The 22,939-nt window shown below is 43.0% G+C and overlaps 1 protein-coding gene across 1 annotated transcript in view; it reads left to right on the forward strand.

Annotated features, from left to right (window-relative positions):
• The window catches only part of LOC126187454 (centrosome-associated protein CEP250-like), a 537,002-nt gene that overhangs the window by 456,013 nt on the left and 58,050 nt on the right, over positions 1–22,939 (forward strand). The window contains exons 3-4 of the mRNA XM_049928545.1: positions 12,513–12,585; positions 21,144–21,278. Of these exons, the coding sequence (XP_049784502.1) occupies positions 12,565–12,585; positions 21,144–21,278 (156 nt within the window). The 5' untranslated portion in view covers positions 12,513–12,564. The remainder of the gene's footprint in view (positions 1–12,512; positions 12,586–21,143; positions 21,279–22,939) is intronic.

Below are 22,939 nucleotides of genomic sequence, written 5' to 3' on the forward strand. Positions count from 1 at the left end.
GTCATGTCACTGTGTCCTGTGCAGAATGGCCTGGGGCCTTGTCGTGGAGCAAAAACACGCCTTTCTACGGGTTGCAGGACGTTGATAGTCACCCGTAGGGTCGTCAGCCCATATCGACAGTATGCTCACGTGACGGTTTTCATTTGTGCCTTACGAGCATAACCAGATAGCTCCACATCATGGCATTCCCAAGCAAACACTCAGCATTCTCGACGTTGGTGAATCCACATGTCTCCACTGCTAGCTTTGCTCCTTGCTTTCAGAGTCATACCGTTAAAGAATCGGCGTGGCCTCGCCTGGCACATATGCAAGATTTCCGGAGCAGCCTCACTTCGGCGGGCTTTTACAATGGGTGGTGGGCAGTCACGGAGCCCAGCGGCCGCGACCTTTCTTATGTTAAAAATGTTGTGCAAGAAGTTGAACACTGATCCAGGACTGCTTTTCACTTACTTCTTTAACGAAATTTAATCTGGCTGCGGACGCAAACTTGAGAAGGCCAAAGCCAACTGTGCACCTGTAAAGCAATACTGAATCTTGAAACAAATTAAGCTATGATTTTGTTCCTTTTTTTCTGTTTTCTTCTCCACGAGTAGACTAATATGGGCTTTAAATGATTTTATATAAAGCTCTAATGGTTCTAAGCAGTTTGGGACTTAGCATCTGAGATCATCAGTCCCCTAGACTTAGAACTAATTAAACCTAACTAATCTCAGGACATCACACACATCTATTCCCGAGGCAGGATTCGAACCTGCGACCGTAGCAGCAGAGCGGTTCCGGACTGAAGCGCCTAGAACCGCTCGGCCACAGCGGGCGGCTTTTATATGAAGCTTCTTATTTACTTTCTTCAGAGTGTACAAATTCTGTAATACGTCAGAGACATAATTCCGCCTTCATTCTTACTCTTGCTTAGGCTATAGCCATCAGATGAGGAAAACAATTCACTTTTAAATTAAATAAAAAGGTTACACAGGATCTGTCCGAGGAAAGTTTAGGTCGGATCAAGGTTTTTAAGGTGTGGAGGATCGTGGAGGGATGCTAGCCTGACTTCGGCCATTCAGTAGCTTCAGTATGCCATCCGCCGTATGTTGATTATCAAACTGGAGTTCGCCTCCATAGAAGAGTGGTCAGTACGGCAGACTGCCATGCAGGGCGCCCAGGTTCGATTCCCGGCCGGGTCGGAGACTTAATCTGCTCGGGGACTGAGATTTGTGTTGTCATCATCATCATTTCATCATCGTCGACGCGCAAGTCGCCGAAGCGGTGTGAACTAAAAAGACCCCAAATGTCGTATCCCGGCCAAAAACGCCATACAGTCATTTCATTTCAGAAAACTGGAAGGTTTTAAATCGAAGGAGTGCTGCCACTGAGGAAGGATAGAATGGGAAACGAATGTTTGGAGGCTCTGTTGGGTCTTAGCGTTTGAGTATAAAGATACAGGTCAGATGGGTTGCACTGTGGAGGTGAGGGAAGATGAAAGAAATGGAGTGTGGGACTGTGGTGCGGACGAGGCTGTCTTATGAGAAGGAAATGTCTAAGAGAAGGTGGAGAGGAAGGGAGCCACGACGAGGAGTAGGGCAGGGAGGGAAGCATCAGAGCTAATAAGGCGGAAAGATATCTGGATAGGTTTCATTGCCGTGGAGAGTGTCTGTTGAAGCTTCATTGGAACAGCGCATGGAGTGTGTATAGGTATCGGGGTTGATGGGGTGAGCTGGTACACGAGAGGCGACGTACCAGCGTTGGAAATTAGAGGGGAAACAGTGGAGTTATTGTCGTTGGGTCTGCTGATAATCTAAAACAGGGATTCTCATGTTACTGGTCCGTGAGGTCCACAAACGAAGTTTTGAATATCAATGGCGGTCGAATAATACATTTTCTCAGTAGTTAAAGAAGAGTATTACGACAAAATTTTTTGCTATTTTTAAAATTAAATATTCAGTGAAAACCTCAGGTATCGTTATTTCTCTAGTATACTCAGGGAAAGGGATGTAATTTCGAATTCAAAATTGTTTCAAACTGTGGCTCAAGCTTAATCTATTGTATGAGTAAAATGTCTCGTAAATCTTCGTCACTCAGTTACACATGAATTTAGAGTTTGCAAAAAAATGTTCAAATGTGTGTGAAATCTTATGGGACTTAACCGCTAAGGTCATCAGTCCCTAAGCTTACACACCACTTAGACTAAATTAACCCAGGGACAAACACGCACACCCATGCCCGAGGGAGGACTCGAACCTCCGCCGTAGATTTGGCAAGGTAAATGTTTGTTCACACCTGTAGGTAGTGCCAGATACAGATAACAAATCTGGTGCAAAGTCTTTGAACTTGGGATAATTTTCTTCTGACAAAAACTGAACCATGCTCCCTCCTTTAAACGTGTCGTTCATAGCGTTGTCAGCTTCAGGACCAGTTATGTCCATTTAGAGTGTTTTCTAAGCATCGTTCCCTTTACAAAAACAGGGGTTCTGGAAAATACGGAAGACCATCTAAATCCGAAAACCTGAAAGAGAAATCTTTTTTCATAGCACCAAGGAACTCCCTTGCAAACAAGAGTGGAAAACTTGAACCATATTCACCCTTCAACGACTGCCAGCTGGCGAAGCTTGAGAAAATTTTTGTCAGACGTCGTGTTCAAAAAGAATCAATTTTTGTCTGAAATCTGTAACACGTGCGTAAAGATCACAAATAATACTGTCTCCCCTTGAAGTTTTTCATTCAGTTCAATCAAATGGAGAGCAACCTCATCCAAGAAAGCTAGTTTCCATAATCATTCTTTGTCCGACAGGACTTCCAAATGATCTCAAAGGAAAGAAGCTTGACAAAATTAAGTGCAGGTCGTATTAAATCCTTCGCGGGCTGCATGCGGCCTGAGGGTCATATTTTGGAGTATACAGGACTACAATATACAGAGGTTCCAATGCCGGCGAGCAGAGGCGAGAATTTGACGAGGTGGTAAAGCTCCAAATGGGTGAAGTTAAACAGATGCGAAAGTGAGTTGGAGTGAAGTGCATGAGGTTCATGAGTTTCAAGTGAGTGGCAGAATTGTGGTGAAGCAGATATCTAGGCCACATTGCCGTAGGGGCTCTTAGGTCAGAAGAAGGTTTTGTAGGTGTGGAGGATCATGGGGGGATGTAATACTCACTTCGCCCCCTTGTTAGTTTCGGTTTGTATGTGAGGTTTCTATGTTAGTAGCCGGTCAGACGTCGTTAATTTTATTGTTTTAGTTAGTTAACTAGATAAGACAGTTGACTGTTGCAAACAGCTAAGTCATGTGCACCCAGAGTGCGATACGACACGTTCTATAATTATTTCCTGCGTTTTTTAAGAGTTTGAACTCAGGATCCATTCGTTACGTGAGGATAATGTGTGGACTATGCCGATAAATAAATGGAAAAGAACTGTGTCATTCAGTCTGACGACAGCTGTACGTTTATCCGACGTTCGCCATCTTACCGTCGGCAGCAGGTAAGAGATTACTTATTGTGCACCTGCAGTGACGAGCACACCAGGGCGAGGTGGCGGTGCAGTGGGAATGAAGGGCGACGCGCCAGTAAGTCAGTCGGTTATCGGGTTGAACGACACGGCGCGGAGAACCGGTTCCCGGGAAACAGGAGAGATGCGACCAGCCGGTGAGCAGGTTCCCACATCTGCCGCTACGCGGCGCGCTGCGCAGTCCATTGGAATCGCTGCCCGCTGCTAACCCAACTCTGCAGTTACCTTACCTGTTACCGATGACAATGTAGGTTAAATCAAGAAATGAAAGCGTGATTAATCCTCAGTTTATCACCTTCATTGTCCGATGTATTCTTTGAAAGAAAGGAGACGCTATTCCCGCAAAATCCTGAAGGTTTAGGGAACCGGTATTTCATCGAGAGTGTGCGACGGTCTGATGGCATTATCGTTACGAAATACTCCTCGCAATGCACTGTACAGTGGCTTGCACAGTGGGAGAGTAGATGTAGATATAGTTGTAGGTGCAGAAGGCCTCTTCGTGATTTCTCCATACATTTTCAGGTCTACGCAGGCAAGTTTGTCTTTTATTACGGAATCATATTTCGTCGCCGAAGTCACCGACCTGCGCTTGCGCCATGATCGAATGAGCGGTAGCCGGTTCAAACGCTGGTACTGAAAGGATGTTCACAATTATTTAATATTCGTTAAGAGGAGAAGTAATGCCGTGAACTTTTTTTTCACGTGACTGTGAACCAGTTATTTGAATTAAGTTGCAAATTGCTCTGCAGTCTCTCTGGGACTGAGGGCGTCTGCCATTGTTGATGGCGATCCTTATGTCAGTTAATTGCGTTAAGCTCGGCGGGCCATTGTGATGCCATTGGAGAGGAGTAGGCTATGTGCCGGAGCTGCGTTTCGGTCTCTCTCTTTCTTACATTTCTACGGTCTATCAATTGACGTACTGATATTTAAAATGAGCTTTCATTCGCAGAGTGAAAGTTGCTAAACTGAAGCGTGTATGGAAGTCTATAATTTGATTTCCAACTCAAATTATGATTATGCGCTATCAGAATTTTTGCAGCGTTTTGTTTCATTTACTTCCTCTTAACCATGTTCTACTGTTGGTTGTCGAAAGGTATTAGGTTGGCGCATAAATTCGTAGCATATTTCCGTAAGTTTAATAAACACAACAGAAACACATAACAGAGACTCTGGTCATCAACAATATATTCGCCTTCACTATTTACAACAGTCTGCCAACGTTGCGGCGACTTTTCGATTCCGCGACTGTTGAAATCACGTGGAATGGCTGGTCAGCAATAAAGCAGCAACTCCTCATACAAGAACCTGCGCGCATCCACAAAAGATGTTGTTATGCATCTGATGGAACAACGACGCTGTGGTGTACCGCATCCCCGAAAGATGATGTTATGCTTCTCATGGAACAGAGACAGTGTGGCATACTACAGATTGTTTCCTCGCGATGTAACCGTCACTGCTGACTTTTATTGTCAACAACCGAGACGTCTTGAAGACGCAATCAAAGAACAACAATTACGAAGACTGAGTGAAATGTTGCTACTCCACAATAACGCATTCTGCTAGTCTGACAATTGTAATAAAGGAGTTGGGTTGGGAAGTCATTCCCCACCCATCTTATTCACCTAATCTGGCGCCCTCAGATTTTCCCTGAGGAAAATAGACCAACAAAAACAAATTCAAACGTACCCGCACAAGTCAAATTCCTTCACGGACACAACTTGGGACTCCACTCCTACTAAAACTACAACTTCCAAGATTGCTACCTCAAAACTAACTACTGCTAAGCCAACACAGACAAAACTTTTGGAAGAAGTATCACCTGGTCCATCTATTGATAAAACCATGAATGCTAAAAGGAAGGCAACAACTGTGTCCGAAAGCCTAGACTCTGCTGACAGTCTTGATACTGTCAAGGAAAAGAGGGATAGCAAAATGAAGAAAATAGAAGAAAGGGAGAAAAAGACCAGGGAAATACAAGTGAAGATAAAAACAGACTGAACAAGCTAAAAAAAAAATACTACAAACAGCTCACTAAATTCATCAGATGCAGACATTGTAGAAGACTATGAAGATAACTTTGATAAATGGAACGAAGATGAATGTGTTGGGTGTGGTGAAATCTATTGCGAAACTAATAAAAATGACGATTGGATTCAGTGTGTTTCCTGTTCACAATGGCCACATGAATATTGTGGTGAGAAAAAGACAGGCTACTGTTTGAACAGAACCAACAACTCATTAGAAAATATTCAATCAAGATTTATAACAAATTGATAAAAGTATATGGTGCTAAAATATACAAAAGTATAATTGGGAATTCATTACGATGTATTCCAAATAAAAATATGAAACTGTAATTGACTCTTTTATTCATGTATAGCCACTTTTATGTGGTCCATCTCTCCCAATACACTAGTCCATCTCATCCATCTCATCATGTATATTTTCATTGAAACATATCTCTTGTATTTTAAGTGGCTTACATATGTTGTACTTAAGTTTATATGATACTCTATACGAACATGCTGCCAGAGGCAAAAATAGTTGAAAAACACACAAATTTTATGCTGAAAAAAAGTAGTTCAACTCTCCCTGATTTACCCTGTATTTTGTGTAACTGGTGTACGTGAAACATTTTTCAGAGTTATGTGACAGTGCGTTTTCATAGATAATTTTAGAGGATATTTCGTTTATCTTTCTGTTTATCTGTAGATTTATGGAGAACTTCATTCTAATGCCCGTCTCATCGATGAATACCTTATAGCCGCGAGGGATTAGCCGAGCGGTCTGCGGCGCTGCAGTCATGGACTGTGCGGCTGGTCCCGGCGGAGGTTCGAGTCCTCCCTCGGGCATGGGTGTGTGTGTTAGTCCTTAGGATAATTTAGGTTAAGTAGTGTGTAAGCTTAGGGACTGATGACCTTAGCAGTTAAGTCCCGTAAGATTTCACTCACATCTGAACATTTGAACAATACCTTACAATTTTATCTCTAAAGATCGTTCAGTTAAGTCGCCCTCATGTGAAGGCGACAAGTCCCAGGTCAAAAATTTGTGAATAACAGCGATATTTCTTACACAGCTCGGCAAACATGCTGTCCAAGGAGAATATACAGGGTGATTCAAAAAGAATACCACAACTTTAAAAATGTGTATTTAATGAAAGAAACATAATATAACCTTCTGTTATACATCATTACAAAGAGTATTTAAAAAGTTTTTTTTTCACTCAAAAACAAGTTCAGAGATGTTCAATATGGCCCCCTCCAGACACTCGAGCAATATCAACCCGATACCCCAACTCGTTCCACACTCTCTGTAGCATATCAGGCGTAACAGTTTGGATAGCTGCTGTTATTTCTCGTTTCAAATCATCAATGGTGGCTGGGAGAGGTGGCCGAAACACCATATCCTTAACATACCCGATAAGAAAAAATCGCAGTGGGTAAGATCAGGGCTTCTTGGAGGCCAGTGATGAAGTGCTCTGTCACGGGCTGCCTGGCGGCCGATCCATCGCCTCGGGTAGTTGACGTTCAGGTTTCATAACTAACCTTTTTCGTAGGACTCTCCAGTTGATTGTGGAATTTGCAGCTCTCTGCTAGCTCTGCGAGTCGATTTTCCTGGGCTGCGAACAAATGCTTGCTGGATGCGTGCTACATTTTCATCACTCGTTCTCGGCTGTCCAGAACTTTTCCCTTTGCACAAACACCCATTCTCTGTAAACTGTTTATACCAACGTTTAATACACCACCTATCAGGAGGTTTAACACCATACTTCGTTCGAAATGCACGCTGAACAACTGTCGTCGATTCACTTCTGCCGTACTCAATAACACAAAAAGCTTTCTGTTGAGCGGTCGCCATCTTAGCATCAACTGACGCTGACGCCCAGTCAACAGCGACTCAAGCGAACAAATGTACAACTAAATGAAACTTTATAGCTCCCTTAATTCGCCGACAGATAGTGCTTAGCTCTGCCTTTTGTCGTTGCAGAGTTTTAAATTCCTAAAGTTGTGGTATTCTTTTTGAATCACCCTGTATAGACTTCTGAACAAAAATATTTTATTGCATTTTTTCAGCCTCATGTCGCACAAATTATATCATAATGGATTTCGTCTTCTTAGGAACTCATAATCTGATAATTTGTTTGGAAATGAAGAAAACACGGAAATTATAAAATACAGTGAAACTACATTACAAACGCAAACTACTTGCATATACGGCAACACACCCTTCACTGCGTTACACAATAAGTCGTCACAATTCAACTGAACAGACCAGGAGAAGCATTCGCAATGTAAACATATCAGTGCCCTAATTTATGGAACTGAAGGATAATGTAACTGGACAATAAAGCTTTTTTACTCTTGAATCGTAAATACAAGAATAAAAAATTCGCAATATTATCGATTGTAATACACTGTGATCAAAATACCCTGTGGCAATCGGATGGGATGGTTTTTATTTAGCGAATTCATAGGGAATGTTACCTGCCATTGTGTGTGGTGCCAAGAGTAAAGTACGGAAGGGGTGGTATCACAGTATTGGGGGTGTTTTTTCGTGGTTAGGTTGCAGTCCCGTTATCGCACTTAAGAAAACGCTGAATGCGGAAGGACATGAACACATTTTAAGTATTGTGCACTGCGTACAGTAGAGTCACGGATCGGAGACGATCACTGTATCGGTATGAGATACACCCTATCGTAAAGCAGCACCTGTGGGGCAGTGGTCTGTGGACAAAACATGACCGAAATGGGACACAATGAAACACATGTGAGATGAATTAGAACGTCGACTTCGCTCCGGACGCCAGCGTTCAAGATAACTATCTTTTCTGATTTCAGCTGTTTGGGAAGAATGGGCTGTGTTTCCAGCACAGACATTGAAAGTGTCTCCAGCACAGTTCAAACCGTCATAAAGTGGAAGGGTGGACACACCCCATATTAGTGTCCACCAACAGGTGTCCGGATACCCACCTTAAACTAAAACTACAGTAGAAAATATTACGTAACCATTGGTGTGGGTAAGCTACACTTGCATTATACGCGGGACGTGTGACGGCAATATTCTCAATAAAACAACTTTTTTTTCTGGCTGGACTGTGTGACGTCCCTTCCCTCCTATACACAACGGGAAGAGACGCGACTCGTAACGATGTTCGTCCCCGTCGGTATGACGTGGAACAGCACCTGTAACTCTCGTAAGAACACAACTCCTCGCGTGGTTTAGAAATATTCTGTTATCTGTCCGCAACAGTCTTCTCAGTTTGTGCGAACTGGTAATAGTTTATTTTTATTTTTATGCCTGGTTAGTTCCGTGATGAAATAAAATCTTGATTCTTGATTTCATCATTACTGTCGTTCTCACATCATACATAGCGAGGATGGAATTTGTTGTCTACTATTCCGTTGCTATGCCGATGCTACGTCCAGTTATTAACAACAGTCCGACGTAACTCCAGAGATAACTTACGTTGGAGTAAATGTTTTCTTCTTAATACGCCGTAATACTGGTTTAAACTAATCACTCTTCACTGTCTGTTATTCATGTAGCCACTTACTCACTTAAAATGTTTAAAGAGTTAGGCGACATGTCAGATTTACCTTTTGATTCAGATTTCATTGTTCTTTCCGTAATTAATTTTTTGGCCCTACAACACACGCACACCGACATGTCAATCAAGATTAACTTCTCTTCAGTTCAGTTATCGTGACGCTGACAACTAGTCGGTGTCTTGTCTTTCTTCGTGTCTTCGTTTTATTGTGTCCTACTCAAGACTACGAATTGTTTTTCTGTCGTTGATCCATTGCTCTCAAGGTTTGTAACTGTTCATCAGTGCGCAGGCTAAGTCTGATAAACCAATATCACTCAATCGAAGTCTAACACTCGTCTTACCTTACCGTCGCGTTCAGAATGGCAAAGATCAACTTTCATCAGTCGAATGACTGAGCAATACTTCAGTCTCTACCTCACGAATTATCAGACTTTCAAAACTGAAACAATCTAATAGCGTTTACGTCCATACAACTATCGCAAAAGTACTCTACAGCGACTCAAGAGCAACTAACTAACTGAACATTTCCATATCCGAGTTGCATTGTAGTCGCAACGAATTTCCTTTTCTATGCAGTTACAACTCTCTTCCATGGTTAATGTTATCTTTGATTGAATTACTTGCTTTGATTTAACCTTCGTTCATATGATTTTGAATTTATTCTATAGATGTTTGATAAAGAATCTATGATATTCATTTCCTTTTACCTCTCATTTTTGTGTGCTATTCTCAGTATTTGAATGATATAGATGTTAATCAAAATATTTCCAGTGTAGATTTTATCGTCAATAGTTGCCGTCACTGTCAAGATGGCTCACTTCCCTACTTTAAGTTTCCACAAATTCTGTCCTTGGGGCGCTACAACTGCGGTTTAGTTGACGTGTTCCTATTTTCTTGTTTCTAATCTTAGGCGTTATTTTTAACGAGAGCTGTATGCAACAATTTCTGTAATATCGCCGTTTGTGTTTGTGGTAGTTGGCATTTAACCTTTATTTTCCTCAGGTCGCCTCTCGACCGCATCACCTGCGTTCGTCAGCGACACAGTTGCGCTGTCAGCTTCGAATATGTCACCGACTTTACTTTTTGTACATGTAAAAATATTCAGAATTTTGATTCCCTCTGCTCCACGATCAGCTCACCGCATATTTGGCTGAAAAACTCCTGACTCTAAGATGAGTCAGAACTCGAACGTCTGGTCTGCCTTCAGGGGTAGAGAATGGAAAGTATATGGAGATAGATGGAAGGCTTTCAGGATCTTGAGCAGAAACTGAATGCTCCCAACTTCACTATAAGAATGGTCTCCGCTATCTCGCATATTATGCTTGCTTTCACTCTGTTGTCTCATATGGTGTCGTGTTGTTGGGCGAATTTTGGCACTCACCAAGAATCTTAGCGCAGAAAGGAGCGCTCACAGTGATTCACTTGCCTCGAGATGACTGGGTGTTTGTGTTGTCCTCATCATTTCATCATCATTCATGAAAGTGGCGAGTTTGGACAGAGCAGAGGTTGGGAATTTGTACGGGCGCTGATAACCGCGCCGTTGAGCGCCCCACAAACCCAACATCATCATCATCATCATCAGACTGATTCGCGGTATCAGTTCGCGAACTACGAGTAAGCCCTTGTTAAGGTGTCCCGGAACTGTAGCTCTGTCATCCCTGCATGAATGTTCCATCATGGGATTCATTGTTGACGATACTGGCTGCACCATTCATATAGTGAACACTAGACGGAAAACTTATATGTATTAGAATAATACTTCCTTAAGCATTTTACGGAAAGCTGTGTCCTATTTAACATGTTTCATTTTCAATATGCTTAGTGATGAGCTCAAGCAGGGAGGTGTCCTTGGGACACACTCCTTCCATTCTTCACTGGAGTTGAGAACTTTGCTCTGTAGGGTGTTATTTATTCGTATACTAGCTAACAATTCTTTCGTGCTCTAAAAACTCTTTTACTAATTTCTTTATAATTTTTCTAATCAGCATTATGAAAACTACGCTGACGTGACAAAAGTAATGGGATACCTCCTAATATCGTGTCGCACCCCGTTTTGCCCTGCGTAGTGGAGCAGCTCGACCTGGTATAGCCTCAACAACTCGTTGGACGTCCCCTGCAGAAATACTGTCCCATGCTGCCTCTATAGCCGTCATTAATTGCGAAAGTGTTGCCGGTGAAGGATTTTGTGCACGAACTGACCTCTCGATCATGCCCCGTAAATGTTCTGGGTGGCCAAAACACCAAAACATTCGCTCGAATTGTCCAGAATGTTCCACAAACCAATCGCGAACAATCCTGGCCAGGTGAAATGGCGCATTGTCGGCCATAAAAAAGTCCATCTCTCTTGAAGTCCATGAATGGCTGTAAATGACCAAACATAACCATTTTCAGTCAATTATCGGTTCTGTTGGACCAGAGGACCCAGTCCATACCATGCAAACACAGCCCACACCATTATGGAGCCACCACTAGGTTGCGCAGTGACATTGATACTTGGGTCCACAGCTTCGTGCGGTCTGCGCCACTCTCGATACCTGCTGTCAGCTCTTACCAACTGAAATCGGGACTCGTCTGAACAGGTCACGATTTTCCAATCAGCTAAGGTCCAACCATACGGTCACGAGCCCAGGAGAAGCAAATGTCTTACTCAGGTCGGTCGTCTGCTACTATAGCCCATTAACGTCAAATTTCGCCACAGTTTCCTAACGGAAACTTTCGTCGTAAATCCATATTGATTTCTGCTGTTATTTCACACAGTGTTGCTTGTCTGTTAGCACTGACAGCTCTACGCAAACGCCACTGCTCTCAGTAGTTAAGTGAAGGCCGTCGGCCACTACATTGTCCGTGGTGAGCGGTAATGTGTAAAGTGTGGTATTCTCGACACACTCTTGACACTGTGGATCTCGAAATATTGAATCAGAATTTGGGGGTATTGCGCCAGAAACTAATCAAAAATATTAAACATGGCCGCGAAGCAGCAACAGTGTAAATATGAAGAGGTTGAAAAAATCAGCCAACCAGTTACAAAACAAAAGTTTATTAGCCCTTGACCGAGACTTCGATATTTCTAAAAATATTTTCTTCAGAAGGAGTGGGCCTTGTTACTCCTTCTGAAGAAGATATTTTTAGAAATATCGAAAACTAGGTCAAGGGCTAAGAAACCTTGGTTCTGCAACTGGGTGGCTGATTTTTGAACCTCTTCTAATCAAAAATAGGCCCAGTAGCCTGGTCCTATAAAACTCTTCGGGTAGTTTACTGTAGTCATAATGCAAATGCCGCAACTCGGAAATGTTTCAGATTTGGTTACCCTCTGTCCCATTCGCAGCTGGTTGGAATCTGGTTGAAAAAAAATCGACCTCTGCAATGAGTCAGATCTGAGACAGTCTACCCTACCCTAGCATACTACTCTAGGATAGGTAATGTGCCTTACTAAGTCAATTTAAAAAAAAAGTAACCATCCTTTCTGTTGCAGGAGTCTGACTGTGCAACGGTACAACTCTGAAGCCGGCACATTCGACACGAAGATGAGGCAGTTCCACTACCGAGTAAGTTACACGCTCTTGTACGGCTTGTGGTTTCTTTTTTGTTTTAACGATCTTAGACGCCAGCAGCGCAGTTCTCCATTCATGTGAGCACTTTTGATTTAAAAGTAAACTACTTTAAATTTAGTCTATGCAAGGTGTGGCCAGAAAATTCGACCGGTTCTGAAAGAAACAAATCGACCCTCTGCGAGTACGTCACGCGGGACGATGCTTGAAACACGGAGTTCCAATTAGGACTTTTTTTGACCATTAATGGATGCACCGTGAGGACATCTGTCTTGCTTGTGGCTGAATAGGGACTGAATCTTCCTGTCCGATAAAACTGTGTGCCTGACCGGGAACCGAATGGACGACTGTTGCCTGTAATCGGCAAGTGCACTACCGATTGAGCTATACTAGCACGACGACGCCCGTACCTCATCACCTACCTTCCAAACTTCACGGAAATTCTCCTGGATATCTTCCCGGAGAAGCAGTTTTGGATGAAAAAGAATACAGCCGAGAAAACGATCAGCTAGAGCTTGGGTCGTGAATCGTCCTTGGATACATCAGTCGGAGATCACTTGCCCGCGAAAGGAAAAGTTCCTAGGTTCGAGTCCCTCTACAGCTTACAGTTTTTATATGGCAGGAAGTTTCAATTTAGCGACTACTCCGCTGCAAAGTGAAAATTCATTCTAGAAATATTCGTAAACTGCGTTGCTCAACATCGGTTAGCAAGTATCCCGCCATTCAATATGTTCCAGGGTAGCACTGAATAACTAGTGTTCCCCAAATTAAAGGCAAAGCTTTAAGATAAAGAAACAAGTTGTAATGACCATCGTAAAAACTGATTTCTCACTGATCAAATGTTATAAGTGTGCGCTGTTAAGGGAACGACTCATAAAAACAATGAATTGTCACATTTCTCAACTACAATCGTTTAAGATTTATAGGTCATGGTCGGATACTTTCCGTATAGATGTCGTATGCACATCCTAAATCACAAGAGCACCAGACTTAGAAGTTGTAATTTATTTTTCCTCCGCTTACTTGTTCATAATTTTTATATTTTAGTACAGCACTAGGTGTTAGAATCCTTCGCCTTTCGTTGCGTATGTTTGTGGCGTAATTATTGAAGGAAACTGAACCTTGGAGGAAGGCAGTTTCTAAGTACAGTCGACAGAAATAGTCTTTTAAACATTCTTTAATTTCAGGTGTTTCGTTTTGTTCAGTTAAAGTTACAAATCTGTGCAAGCACGCGTAAGTAGAGAGCTACGAAAAATCGGAATCCCTTTTAGTACAACTGATATGATATGCATGTTAAAACATTAAATGAAAGTATCATTGCTTTATTAGATGAGAAACTGTCACACATTTTAATAAAAAGTTTATGATAACGAAAAATTCAATTATAACTCCGATATTGATATTATGGGTATGAGTAAGAACGCTAATAGCCGCACTGTTAAGCACCCTGATCACGGAAAAATTAACTCCCTATGAACGTAAAATTTGGAAAAGATGCACAGTCTCTCACAGATTCTCAGAAGCTGCCCTCTCGCAGTTCTTCCTGGATTAGTCTCATAAGAGTTCGGCGGACAACACGTCACACGTCTGAGAACAGCTGTAGAAGGACGGGAGATATATTTAGATAAAGCAGACCTGTTCCTTGAAGCAAAACTGCTTCGCTCCAACTTTGGTTCTTTGGGAAGCGAAACCAGTTACTACATTACAACCTGAGGAGATAATGCGACACAGAGCTACTTCAGAAGCAAGAAACGCCTGATTGTGAGATGGGCACAGTTGATTGTCATTTCCCATCTTCGTTATACGACCCATTTGAGAGCGCCATCTACCAAGACAGTGGAGTGAAAGCTACTGACCTCTTTCAAAGAACCAAAATTCGCCTGTCGTGAGCCTGGAATGCCCAAAAAACCTAAATAAAATTAACGATAACATTAAAGACTGTTTTTAGAAAAGGAATTGTTCCGTAAATATAGTTACAGAAATTTTTCTTCTAGCTTTGGCCAATATTACCTCCAGTAGGAATATATGAGATGTTTTTTTATACACCGTGTGTATTTCCGACAAGTATAATGCGTTCATTGCCTACTTGAAAACCTACAAGCACTTGTACATTAAATTTGCTGCCACAGAAAGCCTAAATAAAAACCGATTGGTTGTTTTTCTTACGAATATGAGTTGCGACTTTTGGCTGCTGTGTCCCCTCACACGGTAACAGTAAAAAGAGTTTAAAATAGCACTGCAGGCTGAAACCCAAGGACGCACGGCATCTAGGCAAGCCCGCTGTACAACAAAGACGTTTATCCTGCCTAACGAGAAGGCGTAGAGAGGTCTCGGAAGCTACACGTAGTTAAGAGGGTAGCCCTTTTTGAACGCATGAAACTTACGTGATTTTCGTGACCTTATTTTTTAAGTAAAATAAAAAATAATACTGAATCTGATGATATAGTTCTATTTCTTACAACTTTGTCTTTACCCTCCCTGTAATCCCCACACCAGGTAAAGGAACCCTTGCAGCAGGAACATTGGTCATCGGCGGGAATTCCCAAAGCCCTCCTACTGAACCTGTACCAAAATAATTTGGTATAAGTCATTTTCAATACATTTTTTTATCAGTGTACATAGGATCACTGAAAGAATTAAGAACTAACAAAATGGTAACATCAAACAAATGTAACTTTCTTCGTCCATAAAATCGAGACAAAAGCGTGTTCCGAAAATTGACTTTTGAAGATATCGCAAAGCGGCTGCGTACTCTGATAGAGAATTCAGTTTAGAACACGAGGTTAAATTGAACATATCTCTAGTAAGCAATTCCTGGACTATATTCTTGAAGACTGAAACAGAGGGAAACCTACATCTTCTTCATGGCCACGGTGGTCCTGCCGGCCTCTTTGGCAGCTTCTGTTATCCGCTGCTCTGCTTGCTCCATACGCTTTTCGTCCGCTTTTGTGCAAAAGTTGTAAAAGGCTGGTGTGATCTCAAGTTATAGCATGTTTATAATTTCCGATATGTCTAATAGGCCGTTATTGAAAGTATATGTCGACTATCTTTTCCCGCCGTGAATGGCTTTCGCTGACACTTTTCTACAAATCGCCTTGCGATTCGATGGCGGATTTTCTGGAGAACCTGGTATGAACACTACAATAAAGTAGACCTCCCAGCGTACATGATGCTTACGTACGTGTCACTTGTCAGAGTCGTATCTACACGTATATCACTCCCATATCACTCCAATTGCACATTACAGAGCCTCCACCAGCTTGAACAACCCCTGCTGACATCCAGGGCCCATGGATTCGTGAGGTTGTCTTCTTAGCCGTACACGTCCATCCGCTCGATACAATTTGAAACTAGACTCGTCCGACCACGCAACATGTTTCCAGTCATCAACAGTGCAATGTTTGTGTTAACAGGCCCAGGTGGGGCGTAAAGCTTGTGACGTGCAGTCAACAAGGGTACATGAGCAGGCTTCGCCTCCGAAAGCCCATACCGATGATGTTTCGTGGAATGGTTCGCACGCTGGCACTTCTTGATGGCCCAGCATTGAAATCTGCAGCAGTTTGCGTAAGGGTTGCACTTCTGTCATATTGAAATATTCTCTTCAGTCGTCGTTGGTCCCTTTCTTGCAGGATCTTTTTTCGGCCGCAGTTATGTCGAAGATTCCATGCTTTTCCGGGTTTCTGATATTCGCGGTACACTCGTGAAATGGTCGTACGGAAAATCCCCACTTCATCGCTACCTCGGAGATGCTGTGTCCCATCGGTCGTGTGCCGCTATAACACCACATTCAAACTCACTTAAATCTTGATAACCTATTATTGTAGGAGCAGTAACCGATCTAATAATTGCGCCAGACACTTTTATATAGGCTTTGCCGACCGCAGCGCCTTATTCTGCCTGTTTACATGTCTTAGTATTTGAAAGCATGCCTATGCGAGTTTCTTTGGAGCTTCAGTGTAGTATCATAATCAGTCTAAACTTATGTACAGCAATAGAAGAAATGATAAATAATGTTCTGAACAGCATTATTGAGAGATTTTCTGCAAATAGTCGCACTCACAATTTTAAAAAGTCATCCAGAAACACCAAACCAATGACAAATGTACCACATTACGAGGAAATAATATCAAGGCTGATAATTATATATATCGAGAATTTAAACTTGGAAACTTTTCTGATCCCTAAAACAACTCATTTCAGACACATTTGCACTTTGAATCGTTGCCTATCTTGAGGAGAGCAACACAGTTAGTAACTTATTTTGGGTATTTTCATTCAATAATTGCGTATGGAATAATGCTCTGGGGTAACTCATCATTAACAAACAAGGTTTGCATTGCTAAAAAATGTGCTGGTCGGATGATATGTGGTGCTCACCCACGACCATCTTGTAGACATCTGTTAAGGAGTTAGGCATATTGACTACTGCTTCATACTATATAGATTCCCTCATGTAGTTTGTTGTAAATAATTCATTATACTTCAAAAAGAATAATAATTACAGTAATCCTGAAGAAAAGATATCATAAGTGCCAAATTGTATTGTGCCGTTGGAGCAGTTTATGTGTCAGGTGTCTCATGTGTAACTGTCTAGTGTTGATAACTATGAGTACCTGTATCTAGTGTCGAAACTAGTTGTTTAAATTGCTGTTGTTGTCATTATCATAACCGTAATGATAGAAAGAAGAAATTGAAACCCATTGTGACAAGCACATCCCTCAAAGACCGAATTCTGTGTCCCGTTTAAACTCATTCACTTACTGGTAGTGTACCTTTCAATGCATACGTTGATTGTTAGTACACAAGACACTCTTTATTGGCCAAACTTGTCTTTCCCTTGTTCCTTCCCCTTTGCCCTATATGGGCGGTGGAGGGGGTGGGAATGATGTCTGCGGTTCAAACAGCCCATCCTACTGCTAATAGGTCTAAAATACATATAGTCGTAACATTGTAATTAAAAGGCGAAACATTTACGAATGTTTAAAGATTTTTTTTTTTTTTTTTTTTTTTTTTTTTTTTTGGCAATTGAAGGTACTGGCGCCGCCACAACTACGGTCGCAGGTTCGAATCCTGCCTCGGGCATGGATGTGTGTGATGTCCTTAGGTTAGTTAGGTTTAACTAGTTCTAAGTTCTAGGGGACTAATGACCTCAGAAGTTGAGTCCCATAGTGCTCAGAGCCATTTGAACCATTTGAAGGTACTGGCGCAGTAACCAGATATGTCGACTTTTGGTCGAAAATGAGGTTTTACTACCATTGCACAGTTTTAAAACTGCTCTATCGTTTGGTACAGGAACTTGCTCATGGGTCCCGTTCGGAATAACACAAAGAATGAGCTTGAGGACGTCAGGTATCTGGAGCAAGAACGAGACATTTTCGGGATTTGCGTAGTAATTGCACAAAACAGTAGTCACATAACGGCATGTGATCGAGTAGTACATAATCAAGGTATTTCTGCAGTGACATCACTGTGTGCAGAACGTGATGTTTAAACAAAAGATATTTACCGCTTTTGTTTAAATGGCTCTGAGCACTATGGGACTTAAAATCTGAGGTCATCAGTCGCCTAGACTTAGAACTACTTAAACCTAACTAACCTAAGGACAGCACACACATCCGTGCCCGAGGCAGAATTCGAACCTGCGCCCGTAGCAGCAGCGCGGTTCCGGACTGAAGCGCCTAGAACCGCTCGGCCACAACGGCCGACCCTCTTTTTTTGAGTTGATATAACCCAGCAACTTATAAGCAATTTCCAGGTCCGGTAAAAGTTATTTCTAGCTATGTGGTGAGACATGAGAAGAAAGGATCAAGGGAAATGATAAATTGTTTGCACGATTTCATTAACTTGACAAAAACGTGGAACATTTGCATATAATTACAGACAACTGCAGTGCCCAAAACAAAAAGCATAGCATGGAGCAGTATACTAACATAAAAATCTTCAAAGCATCTTTCAAGATAAATAACTCGTGCATTTCCTGACTCCGATCACAGCTTTTTACTCTGTGACCGCAGCACTGGTTTGGATGAAAAGGAAAGCATAATGGATTTATTAACATTCCACTGACGTTTATTAGGGTATCCTTTTTTTGTAATTAGCAGAATCCTCTTAATATTCAGTAACCTATAAAGTGCTAATATTTGTTGTTCCTTTATTTATTTGTTTATTCATTTCACAGCATATTCATAGAAAACAGTGTTGGGTGCAAGAGAGAGACAAGTCCATTTTTTAGAAAAATTCTATAAATACCATAATAAATATTTGTTTAATCATGTAATAAGGTATTGCAATGTGTTATTGGCCTAAATAAAGGTTAGAATAAGAAACGACCGATTAAAATCTTTTTCCCAGTTTGTGTACAGTTTTCCGTATTAACTAGAAATTTATAAACGTGACTTGCTCGTTAACTGGCCGGCCGTGGTGGCCGAGCGGTTCTAGGCGCTACAGTCTGGAACCGCTGCTACGGTCGCAGGTTCGAATCCTGTCTCGGGCATGGATGTGTGTGATGTCCTTTAATTAGGTTTAAGTAGTTCTGAGTTCTAGGGGACTGATGACCTCAGCAATTAAGTCCCAAAATGCTCAGAGCCAAATTGCTCGTTAACTTGGTTTGTTTTCAATTAATAACAAAATATTCAAGATAAAAAAAAATGAGGGTGGATTTCGTTGTCTGGGGGAGGGAAAAGGTTGAAGTTTCGTTGAGACAGAATGTGAGGAATCTGTAGGTTTAAGGTTGAATGCAATGTGTCGGTTTAGGTATTGGAAGTTAGAGGGGAGACAATGTGGTTGTTGGAGTCGAGCTTGCGGGTAGTGTAGAATCTACGGAGGTGTTCAGTATGTGAGTAAGGAGAGGTGGGAATATTTTCACTATAAGACAGCTTGTTTTTTTTTTTTTAAGTCCGACTGGTCTTGAAATGGAAACCACTGTCAAAATCAAAAATGTTTTATTTGCAACATTTAGCTACACCTTCCCGCTACTTCTCTACATAGCCACTGGTCCGACTTAGTCATTTGCCGTAGCGTGGAACCACCTTTCTAACACCCTCGTCATGGAAGGCAGCCGCCTGTGCTTTGCACCAATTCTCTACGCTGGTCTGCAGATCTTTGTCTGTGCCAAAATACTGTTCTCATAGCCAGCGCTTCATGAGTGCAAAGAGATGAAAATCAGAGGGATCCATGTCCGCGTTGTATCGTTCAAATGGCTCTGAGCACTATGGGACATAACATTTGAGGTCATCAGTTCCCTAGAACTTCAAACTACTTAAACCTAACTAACCTAAGGACATCACACACATCCATGCCCGAGGCAGGATTCGAACCTGCGACCGTAGCGATCGCGCGGTTCTAGACTGGAGCGCCTAGAATCGTTCGGCCACACCGTCCGGCTGATTATATGGTGTATGATGAAATATTCCCCATTGAAAAACCTGCTGAAGAGTCTTTGTTGTAGCTGCAGTGTCGTAAAAAGAAGGGTAGTGCCCGATGACGACATTCCTTTTCTCTTGTTCTGAATTGCCCTTGGTAGACAATTTTCTGGAATCGCCTGATCCATTCGTTGAGCAGGTTCATCGGTTGACACTCGCTTTCTTCTGTGTCCGCCAGGAAGGTTTAAGACCCAAGCGACACAAGCCACCACTTGGGGTCGGAAAGCTGAGAGGGAGCCCCAGAGGTGCAACAAATGCAAGATTTCTATAGAAGTATCACAGTAGCGGCCGTTTGGGGCGCCGAGCTGGGGACAGAGACTCCCAGCTGCAAGATTTACATACAGTGCTTATCACAATCAGTAGCAAACAGGTGAAAGTGTTCGAGGGAAAAGAGGAGAAGGGGGTGGAGCGACAAATGATATGTCAAGGGGGTGGGGCGACAAATGATATGTCGCCTAAGTGAAAAAATGTTTTTGACCCGCCTGTTGAGCGCCTGCATCACGCATCTACACGTTATGATTGAAAGTTCTTGCATTCGGGGGGACGATGGCTCAAACCCGCGTGCGGCCATCCAGATTTAGGTTTTCCACGATTTCCCTAAATCGCTCAAGGCAAATGGCGGGGAGGTTGCTCCGAAAGAACACGGCCGATTTTTTTCCACATCCTTGACAAAATCCGAGCTTGTGCTCCATCTCAAATGAACTCGATGTCGACGGGACGTTAAACACAGTCTTCCTTTGGAAGCTCTTGCGCCATTGCCGCGTTTTGCAATCACCCATGACAGCTATGTTATGTGGGATGCATGAAATCAGGCGGAACCTCTCATCGTGGAGAACTTGACAGGAGATTCTATGCCTCTGTACAATCAGAACTATAAACATTGTGACGTGACACAATCGACGGGCTTAGTAGAGGCACTGCGCAACTCATCTGCTCAAACCTTCATTGGATTTTCCTGCGGTTTGATTTCGTGAGCGATCGGACCTAGGGAAAAAAAAAAGCTCTCGTCTGTAAATGATATTCAAGTACAAGGAGCGTAGTTGCTCCCCCACATTATTATTAATATTTTGTGTCGCAGTTAGCAACTGACAGAAGGTTGCAGGTGAGGTGAGGTGTGCTGTGCCTTGTTCGCAGTTTATGGAGCTGGAGCCAGTGGCTGAGGAGGACGAGCCCCAGTCACTGCCGCTGCAGCAGCAGCAGCAGCAGCAGCCGGAGGAAGAAGCAGCCGCCGCTCCCGACAAGCTGTGCTGGCCGCGCCTCGGACCACAGGTCAGCCGAGTCTGCCACCTATGCATGCGTTACACTGTGCGAGAGTCATATATTAAACATCTTTCAGAAATGGGTCAGCTCGAAGCTTGTAGATTCCATTCAATTCTTGTAGTTTCTGTCATTGGGTCGTACGCAATAGTTAGCGTTGGCTACAAAAATAACAGCATCAGATCCTGAGAAAGCATTCTGTTTACAGAAATTTGTGACACTATATGTTATGAAGGCCGACGGCCTTGCCATGATGGTAACTCCGATTCCCAATCACCGAAGTTAAACGCTGTCGGGCTTGGCTAGAAATCTATGGGTGACCGTCCGGGTGTGCCGAGCGTTGTTAGCAGGCAGGGTGCACTCAGCATTTGTGAGGCCAATTCAGGAGCTCCTTGACTGAAAAGTAACGGCTTCGGTCACGAAAACTGACAGTGGCCAGGAGAACAGTGTTTTGATTACATGCCGCTCAATAACAGCATCCAGTGACGCTTATCCGTGAGGATGACGTGACGGTCGGTCGGTGACATTTCGCCTTCCGTGGCCTTTTCGGACGGAGGAGGAGGAGGAGGAGGAGCATTTGTTATGAATACGTCCACCACTAGGTTAGGATGAAATACTATAAGAAGCCTCTAACCAAAGATTTGTTGTTAGAAATTCATACCTACAAATAGCCTTTATATGGGCACAAACGTGAACCTCCAGAGTGGCAGCTCTCAACTTCCACATATACTGGAGTGCTAGTTGGTGCTATGTTGTTCTACAAAACATTACTAGCCCCCTATGTAAATACACTACTGGCCATTAAAATTGCTACACCACGAAGATGACGTGCTACAGACGCGAAATATAACCGACAGGAAGAAGATGCTGTGATCAAATGATTAGCTTTTCAGAGCATTCACACAAGGTTGGTGCCGGTGGCGACACCCACAACATGCTGACAAGAGAAAAGTTTCGAACCGATTTGTCATACACAAAGAGCAATTGACCGGCGTTGCCTGGTGAAACGTTGTTGTGATGCCTCGTGTAAGGAGGAGAAATGCGTACCATCACGTTTCCGGCATTGATAAAGGTCGGATTGTAGCCTATCGCGACATTGCTGCTCGCGTCGGTCGGGATCCAATGACTGTTAGCAGAATATGGAAACGGTGGATTCAGGAGGGTGATACGATGTACTGGATCCCAACGGCCTCGTATCACTAGCAGTCGAGATGACAGGCATCTTATTCGCATGGCTGTAACGCATCGTGCAGCCACGTCCCGATACCTGAGTGAGCAGATGGGGACGTTTGCAAGACAACAATCATCTGCACGAACAGTTCCACGACGTTTGAGGCAGCATGGACTATCAGCTCTGAGACCATGGCTGCGGTTACCCTTGACGCTGCATCACAGACAGGAGCGCCGGCCGTGGTGGCCGAGCGGTTCTAGGCGCTACAGTCTGGAACCGCGAGACCGCTACGGTCGCAGGTTCGAATCCTGCCTCGGGCATGGATGTGTGTGATGTCCTTAGGTTAGTTAGGTTTAAGTAGTTCTAAGTTCTAGGGGACTGATGACCACAGATGTTAAGTCCCATAGTGCTCAGAGCCATTTGAACAGACAGGAGCGCCTGCGATAACCTGGGTGCACGAATGGCGAAACGTCATTTATTCAGATGAATCCGGGTTCTGTTT

This window comes from Schistocerca cancellata, chromosome 5 (assembly GCF_023864275.1).
Source record: "Schistocerca cancellata isolate TAMUIC-IGC-003103 chromosome 5, iqSchCanc2.1, whole genome shotgun sequence".
NCBI lineage: Eukaryota > Metazoa > Arthropoda > Insecta > Orthoptera > Acrididae > Schistocerca > Schistocerca cancellata.